This window comes from Salvelinus alpinus, chromosome 15 (assembly GCF_045679555.1).
Source record: "Salvelinus alpinus chromosome 15, SLU_Salpinus.1, whole genome shotgun sequence".
NCBI lineage: Eukaryota > Metazoa > Chordata > Actinopteri > Salmoniformes > Salmonidae > Salvelinus > Salvelinus alpinus.
In genome coordinates, this window is record NC_092100.1 from 23285809 (window position 1) to 23306968 (window position 21160).

General features: G+C 46.3%; 1 protein-coding gene across 1 annotated transcript in view; it reads left to right on the top strand.

Annotated features, from left to right (window-relative positions):
* Nucleotides 1-21160, top strand: part of LOC139539748 (A disintegrin and metalloproteinase with thrombospondin motifs 20-like) — a 156204-nt gene that overhangs the window by 77512 nt on the left and 57532 nt on the right. Inside the window, exons 12-13 of the mRNA XM_071342989.1 lie at nucleotides 19341-19486; nucleotides 20667-20848. Coding sequence (XP_071199090.1) covers nucleotides 19341-19486; nucleotides 20667-20848 — 328 coding nt within the window. The remainder of the gene's footprint in view (nucleotides 1-19340; nucleotides 19487-20666; nucleotides 20849-21160) is intronic.

Here is a 21160-nt window from a genome sequence, read left to right on the forward strand (position 1 = left end):
TTTGTTTCTGTCGGCGTGATGCGGGAAGGAACCAGGTGGCTGTACCGACTCGGATAACATATCCCGAGTGAGCCATGTTTCCGTGAAACAGAGAATGTTACAATCTCTGATGTCTCTCTGGAAGGCAACCCTTGCTCGGATTTCGTCTACCTTGTTGTCAAGAGACTGGACATTGGCTAGTAGTATACTCGGGAGCGGTAGGCGATGTGCTCGTCTACGGAGCCTGACCAGAAGACCACACAGAAGACCACGTTGTTTTGGGTCGCCTGCTGGGATCCGATCCATTGTCCTGGGTGGTGGACCAAACAGAGGATCCGCTTCGGGAAAGTTGTATTCCTGGTCGCAATGTTGGTAAGCTGAAGTTGCTCTTATATCCAATAGTTCCTCCCGGCTGTATGTAACAGTGTAAGAAATAATACATAAAAAAACAAAATACTGCACAGTTTCTTAAGAACGCGATGCGAGGTGGCCATCTCTGTCGGCGCCGGACTGTATCTTGGTACCATTTGAAAGGAAACACAATAACAAACAATAGCTTGGTATTCTTTCACTGTAATACCTACTGTAAATTGGACAGTGCAGTTTGATTAACAAGTATTTAAGCTTTCTGCCAATATCAGATATGTCTATGTCCTGGGAATCGTTCTTGTTACATTAGCCTACATTAGCTCAACCGTCCCGCAGTGGACCCACCAATCCTGAAGAAGTTTTAAGCAACAACGTGTGTGTGTGTATGTGTGGTGTGAAAATGACAAATTGAACCAACAGTTAGGCAATTTTATCTCACAAGGCCTTCAAATGCCTTAAGCATGGCCCCAGATGCTGCAGAGAACCCCCCCCCCCTCCTACATACACACACACACCACACACCCCACACACATGGCTGATTTAATCTTTCTCTTTTTTTTCAACTCACATAATCTTTTCAAGCAAAAAAAAACGTATTAAACATCAAGTGCCTGCAGCGAGGGGAATGCCTTAAAGGCTTACAGGGGCTTTGGTCCTATCTGACAGCCAACCCCTTGTGTTTGACATTTGCTCAGGTCTCACCGCCCAGCAGCACCGCAGTGGTCGTCCTCTGTCCCATACAATCCTGTAACAGGGGGCGGTGGAGGGCACTAGGGGGATATTCTATGTGTGTGTGTGAGGGGGGGGGGGGGGGGGGTATTTGGTGTTCAGTGTTTTCTCAACCCAAAGGCCTGGCTCAGCACCGTGTGTTCATGGCCCCGGGCTGTTTACACCTTCCTGACATCATGTACAGGCCTTATACTCCATCATTGCTCTTTAGAGTGTATTACACTAGCCCTGGACAGGAAAACCATACCAGATTAGAGATATGTGTGTCTGTGTGCGAGCGTATGTGTGTGTCTGCGGTATGGAAGGGAGATCCACAGGTATTCACCCCAGGTCATGGCTTAGCTCAGAGCATATTAATGCATAGGCATACACAGGGACACCTCAATCTCAACGTTCCTCTGACGAGGCCTATGATGCTACCATGACATCCAAAACCAAAGCTGGTGGGAGTAACAGAGATCGTTTTTCTCAGTCACAGGTGAAGGATATTTTTAACAAACAAAAAGGGTTCTATAAGCAGTTGTTACAACAACAAGAAAATAGCTTCAAGAGCTTTGTCCAAATAATGATGGACTCAGCTAACAAAAAAATGGACGATCTGACCAGAGGTCCAGGACCTTAAGAACAGTTTGCAGTTCTCCCAAGGAGAGGTGGATGTCTTGAGACATGCAGCAATATGACAACAAACTGTAAGTCCACGCGTGATGACATCAGCACTGTCTGTGAATCATTATTAACAATGACTGGGAAAACTGACTAGAGGGACAAAATCCAGGGGGAATAACATCGTTATGGATGGCATAGAGTCTTCACATGAGAACTAGGCCGAGTCTGAGGAGAACGTTTTTAAAAAATATCACTGAAAAGCTGCTGATGGATCATACAAAGATTGAGGTGGAACGCTTCCACAGGTCTGGAAAACCTGGAACCAGCCTAGATGACAGACCCAGGCCGATAGTGGTTAACTTCCTATGGTTTAGGGACAAGATAGCTGTTCTGGAGAGAGCAAAGAACTTGAGATGAACCAACATCTTCCTTAACGAGGACTACTCGGAAGCTATGCGCCAGAGGCGGAAAGAACTTATCCCAGCCATGAAAGCTGCCATAGAGCGTGGGGACATTGCTTACATCTGCTACGATAGGCTCATTCTCCACACTCCCGCCCATTCTCCACCCTCCCGCTCATTCTCTACCCTCCACCCTCCTGCCCAGACTGGGAGGAGTGAGAGAGCCTAGCTTCCGGGTCAGTAGCTTTAGCCCCACATTACACACATAAACCAACTGACACTCACAAGTGCCTGATTGACTGACTATTAGCCAAACAATGTTCTTAACATGCTTTTAAATTATTTGTTATATTATGTCTATCTCTGATAAGTTACCAAAGCTAAAAAAATAACCCATATTAATATACAGTGCATTCGGAAAGTGTTCAGACCTGTTCTCTTTTTCCACATTTTATGTTACAACCTTATTCTAAAATATATTTTTAAAAATTAAATCCTCAATCTAGAAAACAGGTTGTTAGAAATTTTTGCAAATGTAAAAAAAAATAAAGCAGAAATACCTATTTTACATAAGTATTCAGACCATTTGCTATGAGACTTGAAATTGAGCTCAGGTGCATCCTGTTTACATTGATCATCCTTGAGCTGTTTCTACAATTTGATTGGAGTCCATGACCACCTGTAGTAAATTCAGTTGATTGGACATGATTTGGAAAGGCACACACCTGTCTATATAAGGTCCCACAGTTGACAGTGCATGTCAGAGCAAAAACCAAGCCATGAGGTCGAAGGAACTGTTCGTAGAGCTCTGAGACAGGATTGTGTCGAGGCACAGATCTGGGGAAGGGTACCAAAACATTTCTGCAACATTGAAAGTCCCCAAGAACACATTGGCCTCCATCAGTCTTAAGAAGTTTGGAACCACCAAGACTCTTCCTAGAGCTGGCCGCCCGGCCAAACTGAGCAATCGGGGGAGAAGGACTTTGGTCAGTCAGGGAGGTGACCAAGAAAATGCTGGTCACTCTGACAGAGCTCCAGAGTTCCTCTGTGGAGATGTGAGAACCTTCCCGAAGGACAACAAACTCTGCAACACTCCACCAATCAGGCCTTTATGGTAGAGTGGCCAGACGTAAGTCACTCCTCAGTAAAAGGCACATGAAGAACTCTCAGACCATGATAATCAAGATTCTCTGGTCTGATGAAACCAAGATTGAACTATTTGGCCTGAATGCCAAGTGTCACGTCTGGAGGAAACCTGCCACCATCCCTACGGTGAAGCATGGTGGTGGCAGCATCATGCCGTGGGGATGTTTTTCAGCGGCAGTGACTGGGAGACTAGTCAGGATCAAGGGAAAGATGAACGGAGCAAAGTACAGAGAGATCCTTGATGAAAACCTGCTCCAGAGCGCTCAGACTGTGGCGAAGGTTCACCTTCCAACAGGACAACGACCCTAAGTACACAGCCAAGACAACACAGTAGTGGCTTCGGGACAAGTCTCTAAATGCCTTGAGTGGCCCAGCCAGAGCCTGGAATTGAACCCGATCTAACATCTCTGGAGAGACCTGAAAATTGCTGTTCAGCAACGCTCCCCATCCAACCTGACAGAGCTTGAGAGGATCTGCAGAGAAGAATGGGAGAAACTCCCAAAATACAGGTGTGCCAAGCTTATAGCGTCATACCCAAGAAGATTTGAGGCTGTAATCTCTGCCAACAGTGCTTCAACAAAGTACTAAGTAAAGGGTCTGAATACTTATACAAATGTGATATTTCAGTTTTTATGTTTTATATATGAGCAAAAATGTCTAAAACCTGTTTTTGCTTTGTCATTATGGGGTATTGTGTGTAAATTAATAAACTAAAATGTTTTATTCAATTTTAGAATATGGTAGTAACGTAACAAAATGTTGAAAAAGTCAAGGGGTCTGAACACTTTCCTAATGCACTGTATGTAGCCTTAGAAATAAGGTTTATGAAATCAATAACTTGCTAAAATGATATTGTCCATCTCTGAGACTCACTTTATTATTTTGATGATACAGCAGTAGGAATACAGGGATATAACATTCACAAAAGAGACAGGAATGCCTATGGGAGAGGTGTTGCTGTATACAGTATGTTCAGAGCCATATTCCTCTAAAGCTTAGAGAGGATCTCATGTCTAATGCTGTTGAAGTGTTGTGATTGCACGTTCCCCTGCCTCATCTAAAGCCTCCTTTTTTGGGGGTGCTTATAGGCCACTAAGTGCTAACATTCATTATCTGGATAATAGACACGCATCATGGAAATAACACACATAGAACAGATCTACCGCTTCTTAGACTTGCTTTCAATGAGAATGACAGATCTATAACTCACATTTCTATTTGAATTTGATCGGGTCGCCCCAAAAAGTTACCTATTGCAGCTTTAACAGAGAGGTCAGTTTTCTGGGTGACCTGAATATTAACTGGTTTTCATCAAGCTGTCCGCTCAAAAGGAAGATGCTCATTGTAACCAGTGCCTGTAATCTGGTTCAGGTTATTAATCAACCTACCAGGGTGTTTACAAACAGTACAGGAACTATATCATCCATGTGTGTTGATCACATGTTTACAAATCCTGCAGAACTCTGCTTTAAAGCTGTATCCATACCCATTGGATGTACTGACCACAATATAGTGGCCATTCTAGAAAAGACAGTTCTAAATTCTGGGCCTGAAAATGTTCTGTACTGATTCCTACACTGAGTAGGAACACCTGCTCTTATCATGACATAAACTGACCAGGTGAAGCTATGATCCCTTATTGATGTCACTTGTTAAATCAGTGTAGATGAAGGGGAGGAGACAGGTTAAATAATGATTTTTAAGCCTTGAGACAATTGAGATGTGTTCCATTCAGAGAGTGAATGAGCAAGACAAAATATTTAAGTGCCTTTGAACAGGGTATGGTAGTAGATGCTAGGCGCACTGGTTTGTGTCAAGAACTGCATCGTTGCTGGGTTTTTCATGCTCAACAGTTTCCCATGTGTATTAACAATGGTCCGTCATCCAAAGGACATCCAACCAACTTGACACAACTGTGGGAAGCATTGGAGTCAACATGGGCCAGCAACCCTGTGGAACGCTTTCGACACCTTGTAGAGGTCATGCCCCGGCAAATTGAGGCTGTTTTGAGGGCAAAAGGGGGTGCAACTCAATATTAGGAAGCCGTTCCTAATTCGTTTGTACACTAAGTGTATGTTGAAGATACCAAACATATTTGTTGGTCTAACGTGTAATGAGGAGCATCCAGATGCTGGACTTGATACATTTATGAAATTGTTTATTTCAGTTATTGATAAGCATGCATGTATTAAGAAACTGACTGTTAGAACTGTTAAAGCCCCGTGGATTGATAAGGAACGCTGTATGGTTGAGAGGGACGAGGCAAAAGGTGTGGTGAATAAGTCTGGCTGCAAACTTACTGTCAATTTAGAAATTATGTGACTAATCTGAACAACAAAAATAAGAAATCATATTATGAAACCAAGATAAATGACATAAAGTATGATGGAAAAAAGCTTTGGAATGCTTTGAATGAAATGATGGGCAGAAAGACTAATTCAACTTCTTTCATTGAATCAGATGTCTCATTTATCACAAAGTCTTTAAATTTTGCCAATCACTATTTAATTGGCAACATAGGCAAACTTAGGCATGAAATACCAACAACAAACTGTGAGCTGTCATATTATTGCATAAAATACCTAATTATGAAAGAAAGCCATGTCATTTTGAATTCTGTAAAGTTGGTGTGGGTGAGGTGTTGTCAGTACCACCTTGTATTGACAAATTAGATGGAAAGCTACTGAGAATGGTAGTGGCTATATTGTCACTCCAATTTGTCATATGTTTAATCTGAGTCTGGAGAATAATGTTTGTCCTCAGACCTGGAGGGAAGCTAAAGTCATTCTGCTACCCAAGAATGGTAAAACACCCTTTGGTCGGCTGTTAGAACCAGTAATCAGATTGCTGCCGACTCTTAGCAGACTTTTGAAAAACATTGTGTTTGACCAGATACAATGCTATTTCTTTGTAAACAAATGAACAACAGACTTTCAGCATGATTAAAGAGAAGGGCACTCAACGTGTACTGCACTGACACAAATTACTGATGATTGGTTGAAAGACATTAAGAAGATTGTGGGAGCTTTACTGTTAGATTTCAGTGCAGCCTTTGATATTATTGACCATAACCTGTTGTTGAAAAAACATACGTGTTATGGCTTTTCAACTTCTGCCATACTGTGGATTCAGAGCTATCTATCTAATAGAACTCAGAGGGTTTTCTTTAATGGAAGCTTCTCTAATGTTAAACATGTAAAGTGTGGTGTACCGCAGGACAGCTTTCTTGGCCCTCTACTCTTTTCTATTTGTACTAATGATCTGCCACTGGCATTAAACAAAGCCTGTGTGTCTATGTATGCTGATCATTCAACCCTATACGCTTCTGCAACCACAGCTAGAGAAGTCACTGCAACCCTCAACAAAGAGTTGCGGTCAGTTTTAGAATGGGTGGCCAGTAATAAACTGGTGCTCTAAAACTAAGAGCATTGTATTTTGTACAATCATTCCCTAAGTTCTAGACCTCAGCTGAATCTCATAATGAATAATGTGACTGTTGAGCAAGTTGAGGAGACTAAATTACTTGGTGTTACCTTGGATTGTAAACTGTCATGATCAAAACATATTGATTCAATGGTTGTAAATATGGGCAGAGGTCTGTCTATTATAAAGAGATGCTCTGTTTTTTGACACCACACTACACAAAGTCCTGCAGGCTCTAGTTTTATCTTATCTTGATTATTGCCCAGTCATATTGTCAAGTGCTGCAAAGAAAGACCTAGAAAAACTGCAGCTGGCCCAGAACAGAGCGGCACATATTGCTCTTCACGATAATCAGGGGGCTAATATCAATACTATGCATGCCAGTCTCTCTTGGCTAAAAGTTGAGGAGAAACTGACTGCATTACTTCTTCTTTTTATAAGAAATATTGTGTTCAATTCCAAATTGTTTGCATAGTCAACTTACACACAACTCTGACACACACAATTACCCCACCCAGACATGCCACCAGGGGTCTTTTCACAGTCCCCAAATTCAAGAAAACAATTCAATTTAAGAAAACGTACGATTGCTCAGGTGAACAGCAAACCTGGTTTAAAAAAACAGATAAAGCAACACCTCACGGCACAACGCCTCTCCCCTATTTGACGTAGATATTTTGTGTGTACAGTATGTGCTGATATGTAGGCTATGTGTGACATTTTAAATGTACGTAGTTCTGTCCTTGAGCTGTTCTTGTCTATTAATGTTCTGTATTATGTCATGTTTCATGTTTTGTGTGGAACACAGGAACAGCTAATGGAGATCCTAAAAAATACCAATACAGTTGAGTGGAAAATGGAGATTGCAAAGACTTGGCCTTCTGCGTGACGGCTGAACATGCAGATGGAACTGCATCCATACATATTACATACCACTGAAGATAGTTAAGACATGTACAATAAAAGCAGCGTAACAGCCTCCTTTCTGAGTGTGCCCAGTGTGCTGCGGTTTGGTCACATGGTTTCTGTCTGAATGGGGAGAAAGGCAAAGTTCTGCTGATTTCAAGCCAGTAATGAGCTGTGTTATCCTGTTATCACAACTCTAGGGTTTCTTTTATCACCACCGTGCCACCGCTTCCCGTGTCCGTGTGCCCGGACGACGGGCTGCCTGCCTGCCGCTGTGCACCCAGACAGACGCCGTCTTGTCCCGCATTCTTTCTCTGAAAAGGACCCTCCTGCTATCTTCTCCATGGAGGCAGAGATTTGGTTACACAGACAGAGCTAAATAGTCTGCCATGCCTGCTTTATGAAAGCATTGTTAGGTCTACCACTTCTTGGCAGGGGTTGGTTGGTAAGTCCTATACCTAGGCAGTAACATGCAGAGTGTCTTCCGTTCATACCACACTGTCTTCATGCACACTTAGCTCATCTGAAAAAGCTTATGAATCAGCGTGAATGGATAACATATATATGGCAATGTAGTGTGATAAACCCGATGACTGTTTCTTCCTCCCCTATGCTTTTCATTAAGCAGCTCTTTCCTCTGAGATTGGTCCATAGGGTCACTTTCAAGATCCAGCTCTGCTGATGAAAGAATGCCCTAGTCATCACAGGCTCAGGCGGCATCTTAAATGACACCCTATTCCCTACATAGTGCACTACTATTGACCAGAGCCCTATGGGAACTAAAGGGAATAGGGTGCCATTTGGAGTGCCCACTTACATAGTTTGGCGGAATAACTAGCTGTCCACACAAGAGGGACACCAGCAGAGCAGGAATTCAACAGGAGAGGACCTAGCTTAGCTCATTGAGAGGAAACAGCCAAACGTATTTGAAGATGTATTGGCTCTGGTTCCTCTAACTGGCACTGTCATCCCATTATCTCCTCCTCTTCCTTCATCCCTCCCCATGCAGTAGGCTAGTCGTTGGTCCGGGGCTGGGGCCCAACAGACCCTATCCCTACAGCTGCATGGGGAACTTGGAAGCATTGGCGTAGATGGCTAGATGGCTAGATGGCGTAGCTAGATGGCGTAGCAGTCGGATGTGTCTTTGTCCTGTCTGTCCCGTGTAAATAGTATTCGTATTTTTCGTATACATTTCGTATATATTTTAATTTCACTTTCCATCTAGGAACTGAATATACATTCCTACATTCCGCCTCACCCAATGTGGTACGGACCTGCTATTTTTTTTATACTTTAGAACCGTAACCCCAATCTGAAGCTAGCCAGATAACTAGCTACTAGCTAGTAGTCAGTTAGCCACTGCTGCGGTCTTCGCCCTTAACTCGGACACAGCCAGCTTCAATACCGGGCCAATACCTGCCAGTCTGCAAGCGCGATATCAACCCAGAGCATATAGGACTGCTTTTTCTCTACCACATCACCGGATTCCTGACGCAAGCTCTGGACAATTACACCGTATTATCACAGCTAGCTAGCTGCAACCGAGTGGCTACTACTGGCTAACACCTCTGTCCCGAAGCAAGCACCAGTTAGCCTTGAGCTAGCCTCGAGCTAGGCCCATCTGCCGGCTAGCCGAAGAGGTCTACCAGCGAATTCTTGGGCTACAATACCTCTTTTGCCAATTGGACTGGACCTTTTTTTTGCCGACACAGAGCCCTGCCAATCCATCACAACTGGTCTAAATCAGCTACAAGCTAATTTAGCCATTTTTTTTGCCGCTGCTAATAGCTTTTACCTTCTGCACAGACACCAGCCCTGTTATTAGCCTGGATATTACTCACCAATTTACCAGCATCGGACTGTCTCTCGACAACAACGCCGGATTCCTGCCGTAATCCCTAAGCCACTACTTCTGATCCTCACAGCTAGCTTGCAGCTAGCGCAGTTAGCGCCACTGCCACGAAGCTAGCACCAGTTAGCAAACACAATTCTACAATTCACAACCTCTCTTTCGCCATTCGGCTTGGATTCTCTGGATTCTCTGTCGACACGACCACGTCTGAGCAGACCCCCTCCGTCTGAGCAGACCACCCCCCGGGCTACTAACTTTAAACGCCGCGTGCTAGCTTAGTGGAGGCCTCCCTGCTCCATCTACGGCTGCCCCCTGGACACTATGATCACTTGGCTACATAGCTGATGCATGCTTGACTGTCCATTAATTCACGGTACTCCATTCTGTTTATTTGTGTTTTATCTGTCGGCTCTGTGCTTTAACTCAGGATCTGTGTGTAGTTAATCCGACCCTCTCTGCCTAGTCGTCGCCATTTTTACCTGTTGTTGCTGTGTTAGACTAGCACCCTGTTATTGCTGCTGTTATCTTACCTGTTGTTTTAGCTAGCTCTCCCAATCAAGACCTGCAATCACTTTATGCCTTATTGTATGTCTCTCTCAAATATCAATATGCCTTGCATACTGTTGTTCAGGCTAGTTTTCATTATCATTGTTTTGGTTTGCAATGGACCCTGTAGTTCCACTCTCCGTACCTCTGATACCCCCTTTGTCCCACCCCCCACACATGCGGTGACCTCACCCATTGAGACCAGCATGTCCAGAGATACAACCTCTCTTATCATCACCCAGTGCCTGGGCTTGCCTCCGCTGTACCCGCGCCCCTCCATACCCCTGTCTGCACATTATGCCCAAAATCTATTCTACCACGCCCATAAATCTGCTCCTTTTATTCTTTGTCCCCAACGCTCTAGGCGACCAGTTTTGATAGCCTTTAGCCGCACCCTCATCCTACTACTCCTCTGTTCCTCGGGTGATGTGGAGGTAAACCCAGGCCCTGCATGTCCCCAGTCACCCTCATTTGTTGACTTCTGTGATCGAAAAAGCCTTGGCCTCATGCATGTCAACATCAGAAGCCTCCTCCCTAAGTTTGCCTTACTCACCGCTTTAGCACACTCTGCCAATACTGATGTCCTTGCCGTGTCCGAATCCTGGCTTAGGAAGGCCACCAAAAATTCTGAGATTTCCATACCCAACTATAACACTTTCCGTCAAGATAGAACTGCCAAAGGGGGAGGAGTTGCAATCTACTGCAGAGATAGCCTGCAAAGTTCTGTCATACTTTCCAGGTCTATGCCCAAACAGTTCGAACTTCTAATTTTAAAAATTAAAGCTCCCAGCTGTGCCCTGGACACCATCTGTGAATTGATCGCTCCCCATCTAGCTTCAGAGTTTGTTCTGTTAGGTGACCTAAACTGGGATATGCTTAACACCCCGGCAGTCCTACAATCCAAGCTTGATGCCCTCAATCTCACACAAATCATCAAGGAACCCACCAGGTACAACCCTAAATCCGTAAACATGGGCACCCTAATAGACATTATCCTGACCAACCTGCCCTCCAAATACACCTCTGCTGTCTTCAATCAAGATCTCAGCGATCACTGCCTCATTGCCTGTATCCGCCACGGGTCCGCGGTCAAACGACCACCCCTCATCACTGTCAAACGCTCCCTAAAACACTTCTGCGAGCAGGCCTTTCTAATCGACCTGGCCCGGGTACCCTGGAAGGATATTGACCTCATCCCGTCAGTTGAGGATGCCTGGTCATTCTTTAAATGTTACTTCCTCACCATATTAGACAAGCATGCTCCGTTCAAAAAATGCAGAACCAAGAACAGATATAGCCCTTGGTTCACTCCAGACCTGACTGCCCTCGACCAGCACAAAAACATCCTGTGGCGAACTGCAATAGCATCGAAGAGCCCCCGCGATATGCAACTGTTCAGGGAAGTCAGGAACCAATACACGCAGTCAGTCAGGAAAGCAAAGGCCAGCTTTTTCAAGCAGAAATTCGCATCCTGTAGCTCTAACTCCAAAAAGTTCTGGGATACTGTAAAGTCCATGGAGAACAAGAGCACCTCCTCCCAGCTGCCCACTGCACTGAGGCTAGGTAACACGGTCACCACCGATAAATCCGTGATAATCTGTTATGCTGGTGAATGAGGACCCAAAAGCGACGTAATAGAAACAGAGTCTTTATTCCAGTATTAAACAAACAATGATTCTCCTGGATATTATCAAAGGTAAATCCAAAACAGGAAACTGAAATCCTCTCGTCAGTAGAGAGGAACGACTGGAGACGCGACCACAGACTGCAGGTCGCTTCAGGAAGGCACAGGCCGTAGCTGACATAGACACCTGCTCACACGCAGCATCTGAAGAAGGCAAAAACACGACAGGGCGGAACAAGGACACAGAACAGCAAACATCAAACAAGAATCCGACAAGGACAGAAGCGGAAAACAGAGGGAGAAATAGGGACTCTAATCAGAGGGCAAAATAGGGGACAGGTGTGAAAGAGTAAATGAGGTCGTTAGGAGAATGAGAAACAGCTGGGAGCAGGAACGGAACGATAGAGAGAGAGAGAGCGGGAGAGGGAGAGAGGGAGGAGGAGAGAGAGGGATAGAAAGAGGGAAAGAACCTAATAAGACCAGCAGAGGGAAGCACAGGGACAAGACATGATGATCAAAGACAAAACATGACAGTACCCCCCCCACTCACCGAGCGCCTCCTGGCGCACTCGAGGAGGAACCCTGGCGGCAACGAAGGAAATCATCAATCAACGAACGGTCCAGCACGTCCCGAGATGGAACCCAACTCCTCTCCTCAGGACCGTAACCCTCCCAATCCACTAAGTACTGGTGACCACGTCCCCGAGAACGCATGTCCATGATCTTCCGTACCTTGTAAATAGGTGCGCCCTCGACAAGGACGGGGGGGGGGGGGGGGAAGACGAACGGGGGCGCGAAGAAAAGGCTTGACACAAGAGACATGGAAGACAGGGTGGACGCGACGAAGATGTCGCGGAAGAAGCAGTCGCACAGCGACAGGATTGACAACCTGAGAGACACGGAACGGACCAATGAACCGCGGAGTCAACTTGCGAGAAGCTGTCGTAAGGGGAAGGTTACGAGTGGAAAGCCACACTCTCTGACCGCGACAATACCTAGGACTCTTAATCCTACGTTTATTGGCGGCTCTCACAGTCTGCGCCCTGTAACGGCAAAGTGCAGACCTGACCCTCCTCCAGGTGCGCTCACAACGTTGGACAAAAGCCTGAGCGGAGGGAACGCTGGACTCGGCGAGCTGGGACGAGAACAGAGGAGGCTGGTACCCAAGACTACTCTGAAATGGAGATAGCCCGGTAGCAGACGAAGGAAGCGAGTTGTGAGCGTACTCAGCCCAGGGGAGCTGTTCTGCCCAAGACGCAGGGTTTCGAAACGAAAGGCTGCGTAATATGCGACCAATCGACTGATTGGCCCTTTCTGCTTGACCGTTAGACTGGGGATGAAACCCGGAAGAGAGACTGACGGAAGCACCAATCAAACGACAGAACTCCCTCCAAAACTGTGACGTGAATTGCGGGCCTCTGTCTGAAACGGCGTCTAACGGGAGACCATGAATTCTGAACACATTCTCAATGATGATTTGTGCCGTCTCCTTAGCGGAAGGAAGCTTAGCGAGGGGAATGAAATGTGCCGCCTTAGAGAACCTATCGATAACCGTAAGAATCACAGTCTTCCCCGCAGACGAAGGCAGACCGGTAATAAAGTCTAAGGCGATGTGAGACCAAGGTCGAGAAGGAATGGGAAGCGGTCTGAGACGACCGGCAGGAGGAGAGTTACCTGACTTAGTCTGCGCGCAGTCCGAACAAGCAGCCACGAAACGGCGCGTGTCCCGCTCCTGAGTAGGCCACCAAAACCGCTGGCGAATAGAAGCAAGCGTACCCCGAACGCCGGGGTGGCCAGCTAACTTGGCAGAATGAGCCCACTGAAGAACAGCCAGACGAGTAGAGACAGGAACGAACAGAAGGTTACTAGGACAAGCGCGCGGCGACGCAGTGTGAGTGAGTGCTTGCTTTACCTGTCTCTCAATTCCCCAGACAGTCAACCCGACAACACGCCCTTCAGGGAGAATCCCCTCGGGGTCGGTAGAAGCCACAGAAGAACTAAAGAGACGGGATAAGGCATCAGGCTTGGTGTTCTTATTTCCCGGGCGATAGGAAATCACGAACTCGAAACGAGCGAAAAACAACGCCCAACGAGCTTGACGTGCATTAAGTCGTTTGGCAGAACGGATGTACTCAAGGTTCTTATGGTCAGTCCAAACGACAAAAGGGACGGTCGCCCCCTCCAACCACTGTCGCCATTCGCCTATGGCTAAGCGGATGGCGAGCAGTTCGCGGTTACCCACATCATAGTTGCGTTCCGATGGCGACAGGCGATGAGAAAAGTAAGCGCAAGGATGGACCTTATCGTCAGACTGGAAGCGCTGGGACAGAATGGCTCCCACGCCCACCTCTGAAGCGTCAACCTCGACAATGAATTGTTTAGTGACGTCAGGAGTAACAAGGATAGGGGCGGATGTAAAACGCTTCTTGAGGAGATCAAAAGCTCCCTGGGCGGAACCGGACCACTTAAAGCAAGTCTTGACAGAAGTCAGAGCTGTGAGAGGGGCAGCCACTTGACCGAAATTACGAATGAAACGCCGATAGAAATTAGCGAAACCGAGAAAGCGCTGCAACTCGACACGTGACTTAGGAACGGGCCAATCGCTGACAGCCTGGACCTTAGCGGGATCCATCTGAATGCCTTCAGCGGAAATAACAGAACCGAGAAATGTGACAGAGGAGACATGAAAGGCGCACTTCTCAGCCTTCACGTAGAGACAATTCTCTAAAAGGCGCTGGAGTACACGTCGAACGTGCTGAACATGAATCTCGAGTGACGGTGAAAAAATCAGGATATCGTCAAGGTAAACGAAAACAAAGATGTTCAGCATGTCTCTCAGTACATCATTAACTAATGCCTGAAAGACAGCTGGAGCATTAGCGAGACCGAACGGCAGAACCCGGTATTCAAAATGCCCTAACGGAGTGTTAAACGCCGTTTTCCACTCGTCCCCCTCTCTGATGCGTACGAGATGGTAAGCGTTACGAAGGTCCAACTTAGTAAAAAACCTGGCTCCCTGCAGAATCTCGAAGGCTGACGACATAAGGGGAAGCGGATAACGATTCTTAACCGTTATGTCATTCAGCCCTCGATAATCCACGCAGGGGCGCAGAGTACCGTCCTTCTTCTTAACAAAGAAAAACCCCGCTCCGGCGGGAGAGGAAGAAGGCACCACGGTACCGGCGTCGAGAGAAACAGACAGATAATCCTCGAGAGCCTTACGTTCGGGAGCCGACAGAGAGTATAGTCTACCCCGAGGGGGAGTGGTCCCCGGAAGGAGATCAATACAACAATCATACGACCGGTGAGGAGGAAGAGAGTTGGCTCTGGACCGACTGAAGACCGTGCGTAGATCATGATATTCCTCCGGCACTCCTGTCAAATCACCAGGTTCCTCCTGAGTAGAGGGGACAGAAGAAACAGGAGGGATAGCAGACATTAAACACTTCACATGACAAGAAACGTTCCAGGATAGGATAGAATTACTAGACCAATTAATAGAAGGATTATGACATACTAGCCAGGGATGACCCAAAACAACAGGTGTAAAAGGTGAACGAAAAATCAAAAAGGAAATGGTCTCACTGTGGTTACCAGATACTGTGAGGGTTAAAGGTAGTGTCTCACATCTGATACTGGGGAGAGGACTACCATCTAAGGCGAACATGGGCGTGGGCTTCCCTAACTGTCTGAGAGGAATGTCATGTTTCCGAGCCCATGCTTCGTCCATAAAACAACCCTCAGCCCCAGAGTCTATCAAGGCACTGCAGGAAGCAGCCGAACCGGTCCAGCGTAGATGGACCGACAAGGTAGTACAGGATCTTGATGGAGAGACCTGAGTAGTAGCGCTCACCAGTAGCCCTCCGCTTACTGATGAGCTCTGGCTTTTACTGGACATGACATGACAAAATGTCCAGCAGAACCGCAATAGAGGCAAAGGCGGTTGGTGATTCTCCGTTCCCTCTCCTTAGTCGAGATGCGAATACCTCCCAGCTGCATGGGCTCAGTCTCTGAGCCGATGGGAGGAGATGGTTGAGATGCGGAGAGGGGAAACACCGTTAACGCGAGCTCTCTTCCACGAGCTCGGTGACGAAGATCTACCCGTCGTTCTATGCGGATGGCGAGTGCAATCAAAGAGTCCACGCTGGAAGGAACCTCCCGGGAGAGAATCTCATCCTTAACCTCAGCGTGGAGTCCCTCCAGAAAACGAGCGAGCAACGCCGGCTCGTTCCAGTCACTGGATGCAGCAAGAGTGCGAAACTCTATAGAGTAATCCGTTATGGATCGATCACCTTGACATAGGGAAGCCAGGGCCCTGGAAGCCTCCTTCCCAAAAACTGAACGATCAAAAACCCGTATCATCTCCTCTTTAAAGTTCTGATAAACGTTAGAACACTCAGCCCTTTCCTCCCAGATAGCTGTGCCCCACTCCCGAGCCCGACCAGTAAGGAGTGATATGACGTAAGCGATCCGAGCTCTCTCTCTTGAGTATGTGTTGGGCTGGAGAGAGAACACAAATCACACTGGGTGAGAAAGGAGCGACACTCAGTGGGCTGCCCAGAGTAACATGGTGGGTTATTAACCCTAGGTTCCGGAGACTCGGAAGACCAGGAAGTAGCTGGTGGCACGAGACGAAGACTCTGAAACTGTCCTGAGAGATCGGAGACGTGAGCGGCCAGGGTCTCAACGGCATGACGAGCAGCAGACAATTCCTGCTCGTGTCTGCCGAGCATTGCTCCCTGGATCTCGACGGCAGTGTTGCGAGAATCCGTAGTCGCTGGGTCCATTCTTGGTCGGATTCTTCTGTTATGCTGGTGAATGAGGACCCAAAAGCGACGTAATAGAAACAGAGTCTTTATTCCAGTATTAAACAAACAATGATTCTCCTGGATATTATCAAAGGTAAATCCAAAACAGGAAACTGAAATCCTCTCGTCAGTAGAGAGGAACGACTGGAGACGCGACCACAGACTGCAGGTCGCTTCAGGAAGGCACAGGCCGTAGCTGACATAGACACCTGCTCACACGCAGCATCTGAAGAAGGCAAAAACACGACAGGGCGGAACAAGGACACAGAACAGCAAACATCAAACAAGAATCCGACAAGGACAGAAGCGGAAAACAGAGGGAGAAATAGGGACTCTAATCAGAGGGCAAAATAGGGGACAGGTGTGAAAGAGTAAATGAGGTCGTTAGGAGAATGAGAAACAGCTGGGAGCAGGAACGGAACGATAGAGAGAGAGAGAGCGGGAGAGGGAGAGAGGGAGGAGGAGAGAGAGGGATAGAAAGAGGGAAAGAACCTAATAAGACCAGCAGAGGGAAGCACAGGGACAAGACATGATGATCAAAGACAAAACATGACATAATCGAAGACTTCAACAAGCATTTCTCAATGGCTGGCCATGCCTTCCTCCTGGCGACTCCAACCTTGGCCAACAGCCCCGATCCCCCCGCTGCTAATCGCCCAAGCCTCCCCAGCTTCTCCTTTACCCAAATCCAGATAGCAGATGTTCTGAAAGAGCTGGAAAACCTGGACCCATACAAATCAGCTGGGCTTGACAATCTGGACCCCCTATTTCTGAAACTGTCCGCCGCCATTGTCGCACCCCCTATTACCAGCCTGTTCAACCTCTCCTTCGTATCATCTGAGATCCCCAAGGATTGGAAAGCTGCCGCGGTCATCCCCCTCTTCAAAGGGGGAGACACCCTGGACCCAAACTGTTACAGACCTATATCCATCCTGCCCTGCCTATCTAAGGTCTTCGAAAGCCAAGTCAACAAACAGATCACTGACCATCTCGAATCCCACCGTACCTTCTCCGCTGTGCAATCCGGTTTCCGAGCCGGTCACGGGTGCACCTCAGCCACGCTCAAGGTACTAAACGATATCATAACCGCCATCGATAAAAGACATTACTGTGCAGCCGTCTTCATCGACCTGGCCAAGGCTTTCGACTCTGTCAATCACCATATTCTTATCGGCAGACTCAGTAGCCTCGGTTTTTCTAATGACTGCCTTGCCTGGTTCACCAACTACTTTGCAGACAGAGTTCAGTGTGTCAAATCGGAGGGCATGTTGTCCGGTCCTCTGGCAGTCTCTATGGGGGTACCACAGGGTTCAATTCTCGGGCCGACTCTTTTCTCTGTATACATCAATGATGTTGCTCTTGCTGCGGGCGATTCCCTGATCCACCTCTACGCAGACGACACCATTCTATATACTTCCGGCCCTTCCTTGGACACTGTGCTATCTAACCTCCAAACGAGCTTCAATGCCATACAACACTCCTTCCGTGGCCTCCAACTGCTCTTAAACGCTAGTAAAACCAAATGCATGCTTTTCAACCGTTCGCTGCCTGCACCCGCACGCCCGACTAGCATCACCACCCTGGACGGTTCCGACCTAGAATATGTGGACATCTATAAGTACCTAGGTGTCTGGCTAGACTGCAAACTCTCCTTCCAGACTCATATCAAACATCTCCAATCCAAAATCAAATCAAGAATCGTCTTTCTATTCCGCAACAAAGCCTCCTTCACTCACGCCGCCAAACTTACCCTAGTAAAACTGACTATCCTACCGATCCTCGACTTCGGCGATGTCATCTACAAAATAGCTTCCAACACTCTACTCAGCAAACTGGATGCAGTTTATCACAGTGCCATTCGTTTTGTTACTAAAGCACCTTAAACGACCCACCACTGCGACCTGTATGCCCTAGTCGGCTGGCCCTCGCTACATGTTCGTCGTCAGACCCACTGGCTCCAGGTCATCTACAAGGCTATGCTAGGTAAAGTGCCGCCTTATCTCAGTTCACTGGTCACGATGGCTACACCCACCCGCAGCACGCGCTCCAGCAGGTGTATCTCACTGATCATCCCTAAAGCTAAAACCTCATTTGGACGCCTTTCCTTCCAGTTCTCTGCTGCCTGCGACTGGAACGAATTGCAAAAATCTCTGAAGTTGGAGACTTTTATCTCCCTCAACAACTTTAAAAATCTGCTATCCGAGCAGCTAACCGATCGCTGCAGCTGTACATAGTCCATCTGTAAACTACCCACCCAATTTACCTACCTCACCCCCCATACTGCTTTTATTTATTTACTTTTCTGCTCTTTTGCACACCAGTATCTCTTCTTGCACATGATCATCTGATGATTTATCACTCCAGTGTTAATCTGCTAAATTGTAATTATTCGATTTATTGCCTACCTCATGCCTTTTGCACACATTGTATATAGATTCTCTTTTTTTCTACCATGTTATTGACTTGTTTATTGTTTACTCCATGTGTAACTCTGTGTTGTCTGTTCACACTGCTATGCTTTATCTTGGCCAGGTCGCAGTTGCAAATGAGAACTTGTTCTCAACTAGCCTACCTGGTTAAATAAAGGTGAAATAAAAAATAAAATAAAAAAATTCCTCTGGGGTAAATAATAGCCGGATTAGCATCCTCTTGTTTACTTTTTGGAGATAGTCTTACATTTAAAAAGAGGATTAGGGAAGGAGGGACAAAACTCCCAGCTGTGATCGCTGCTTGCGCTAAATCGGAAACTCCACCAACCGGAGCTGAGTTGACACTTGAACTGGGGTGTGTTGGTTGGGATTGTGATGAGTGATGATGTCACACTCTTTAAGAGGATCCCCTGTGTGTGTATGTGTTTTCAAGTTTGAAATTAAAGTTTCAGTTTTATTTTCCATCGTGAATACGTTAGAATACATTGGAAATATTACCACTTAAACTGTCTCTCTGTGCAGCACTGCAGACATGGGAAGTGTGTGAACAAGGAGCTGGACCTGCGGCCGGTCCATGGGGAGTGGGGCCCCTGGGGGCACTACAGTGTCTGTTCCAGGACCTGTGGAGGAGGCACCAGGAGTACCTCCAGAGACTGCAACAACCCTGAGTAAGACTCTGATTCTGATTAGTGCAAAACACCAGGAGACTTCAACACACCTAACTAATCAGCCAAAACACACCAGGAGACTGCTACAAAACTGAGTTAGATAAAGTCTTAGTCTAATTAAGCCAAATTAAGTCAAAACACACCAGGAGTAGCCAGTCAAAGCAATAACACACACCTTGAGTAAGGGCTCTGATTAGTCAAAACAAACCAGGAGTAACATTCAAAACAATGCTACACATGAGTAACAGTCAAAACAATACAACACCTGAGTATCAGTCAAAACAATGCTACACCTGAGTAACAGGCAAAACAATGCTACACCTGAGTAACAGTCAAAACAATACAACACCTGAGTAACAGTCAAAACAATGCTACACATGAGTAACAGTCAAAACAATGCTACACCTGAGTAACAGTCAAAACAATGCTACACCTGAGTAACAGTCAAAACAATGCTACACCTGAGTAACAGTCAAAACAATACAACACCTGAGTAACAGTCAAAACAATACAACACCTGAGTAACAGTCAAAACAATGATATACCTGAGTAACAGTCAAAACAATCCTACACCTGAGTAACAGTCAAAACAATGCTACACCTGAGTAACAGTTAAAACAATACAACACCGGAATAACAGTCAAAACAATGCTACACCTGAGTAACAGTCAAAACAATGCTACACCTGAGTAACAGTCAAAACAATACAACACCTGAGTAACAGTCAAAACAATGATATACCTGAGTAACAGTCAAAACAATCCTACACCTGAGTAACAGTCAAAACAATCCTACACCTGAGTAACAGTCAAAACAATACAACACCTGAGTAACAGTCAAAACAATGCTACACCTGAATAACAGGCAAAACAATACAATACCTGAGTAACAGTCAAAACAATACAACACCTGAGTAACAGTCAAACTATACAACACCTGAGTAACAGTCAAAACAATACAACACCTGAGTAACAGTCAAACAATACAACACCTGAGTAACAGTCAAAACAATACAACACCTGAGTAACAGTCAAAACAATGCTACACCTGAGTAACAAGAAAGAATAACAAACAAAGCCTGAGGACATACTTGGCAAAACACATTTCAATCAAAGAGTCAAAGCCTCTGTGCATGTCAGTCATGTTTTAATCAAGTTATTTTGCTGTAATGTTTCTTCAGGCCCCGGAATGGAGGAAAGTTCTGCGTGGGTCGAAGGATGAAGTTCCGGTCCTGCAACACTGAGCCGTGTCCCCGAGGACGGAGAGACTTCCGCGAGGAGCAGTGCTCTCAGTTCGACGGCAAGCACTTCAACATCAACGGTCTACCTCCCACCGTCCGCTGGGTGCCCAAGTACAGTGGTAGTGAGTACCCTCTATTGTAAAGTGTCTTTGAGTCCTTTAAAAGTGCTACCATATATAAAACTCCATGTATTATTAGTGGGAGTACTCACTGTACTAGTAGTTAAACCATGATAACACCAAGCCTCTATGATAACAGTTGATAACATTACATTATAGCATTCTACTACCCTATACCCTACCCTATACTACACCTATAGACACCTCTTGATGCTCCCTCACAGAGCTCAAAGAACCAGACTTCAACTGTCAGAAGGTCCACCATGCCTAATTGAGGGCTAGGTGGGGTTAAGGTGTCAATATTTTTTTGAATGA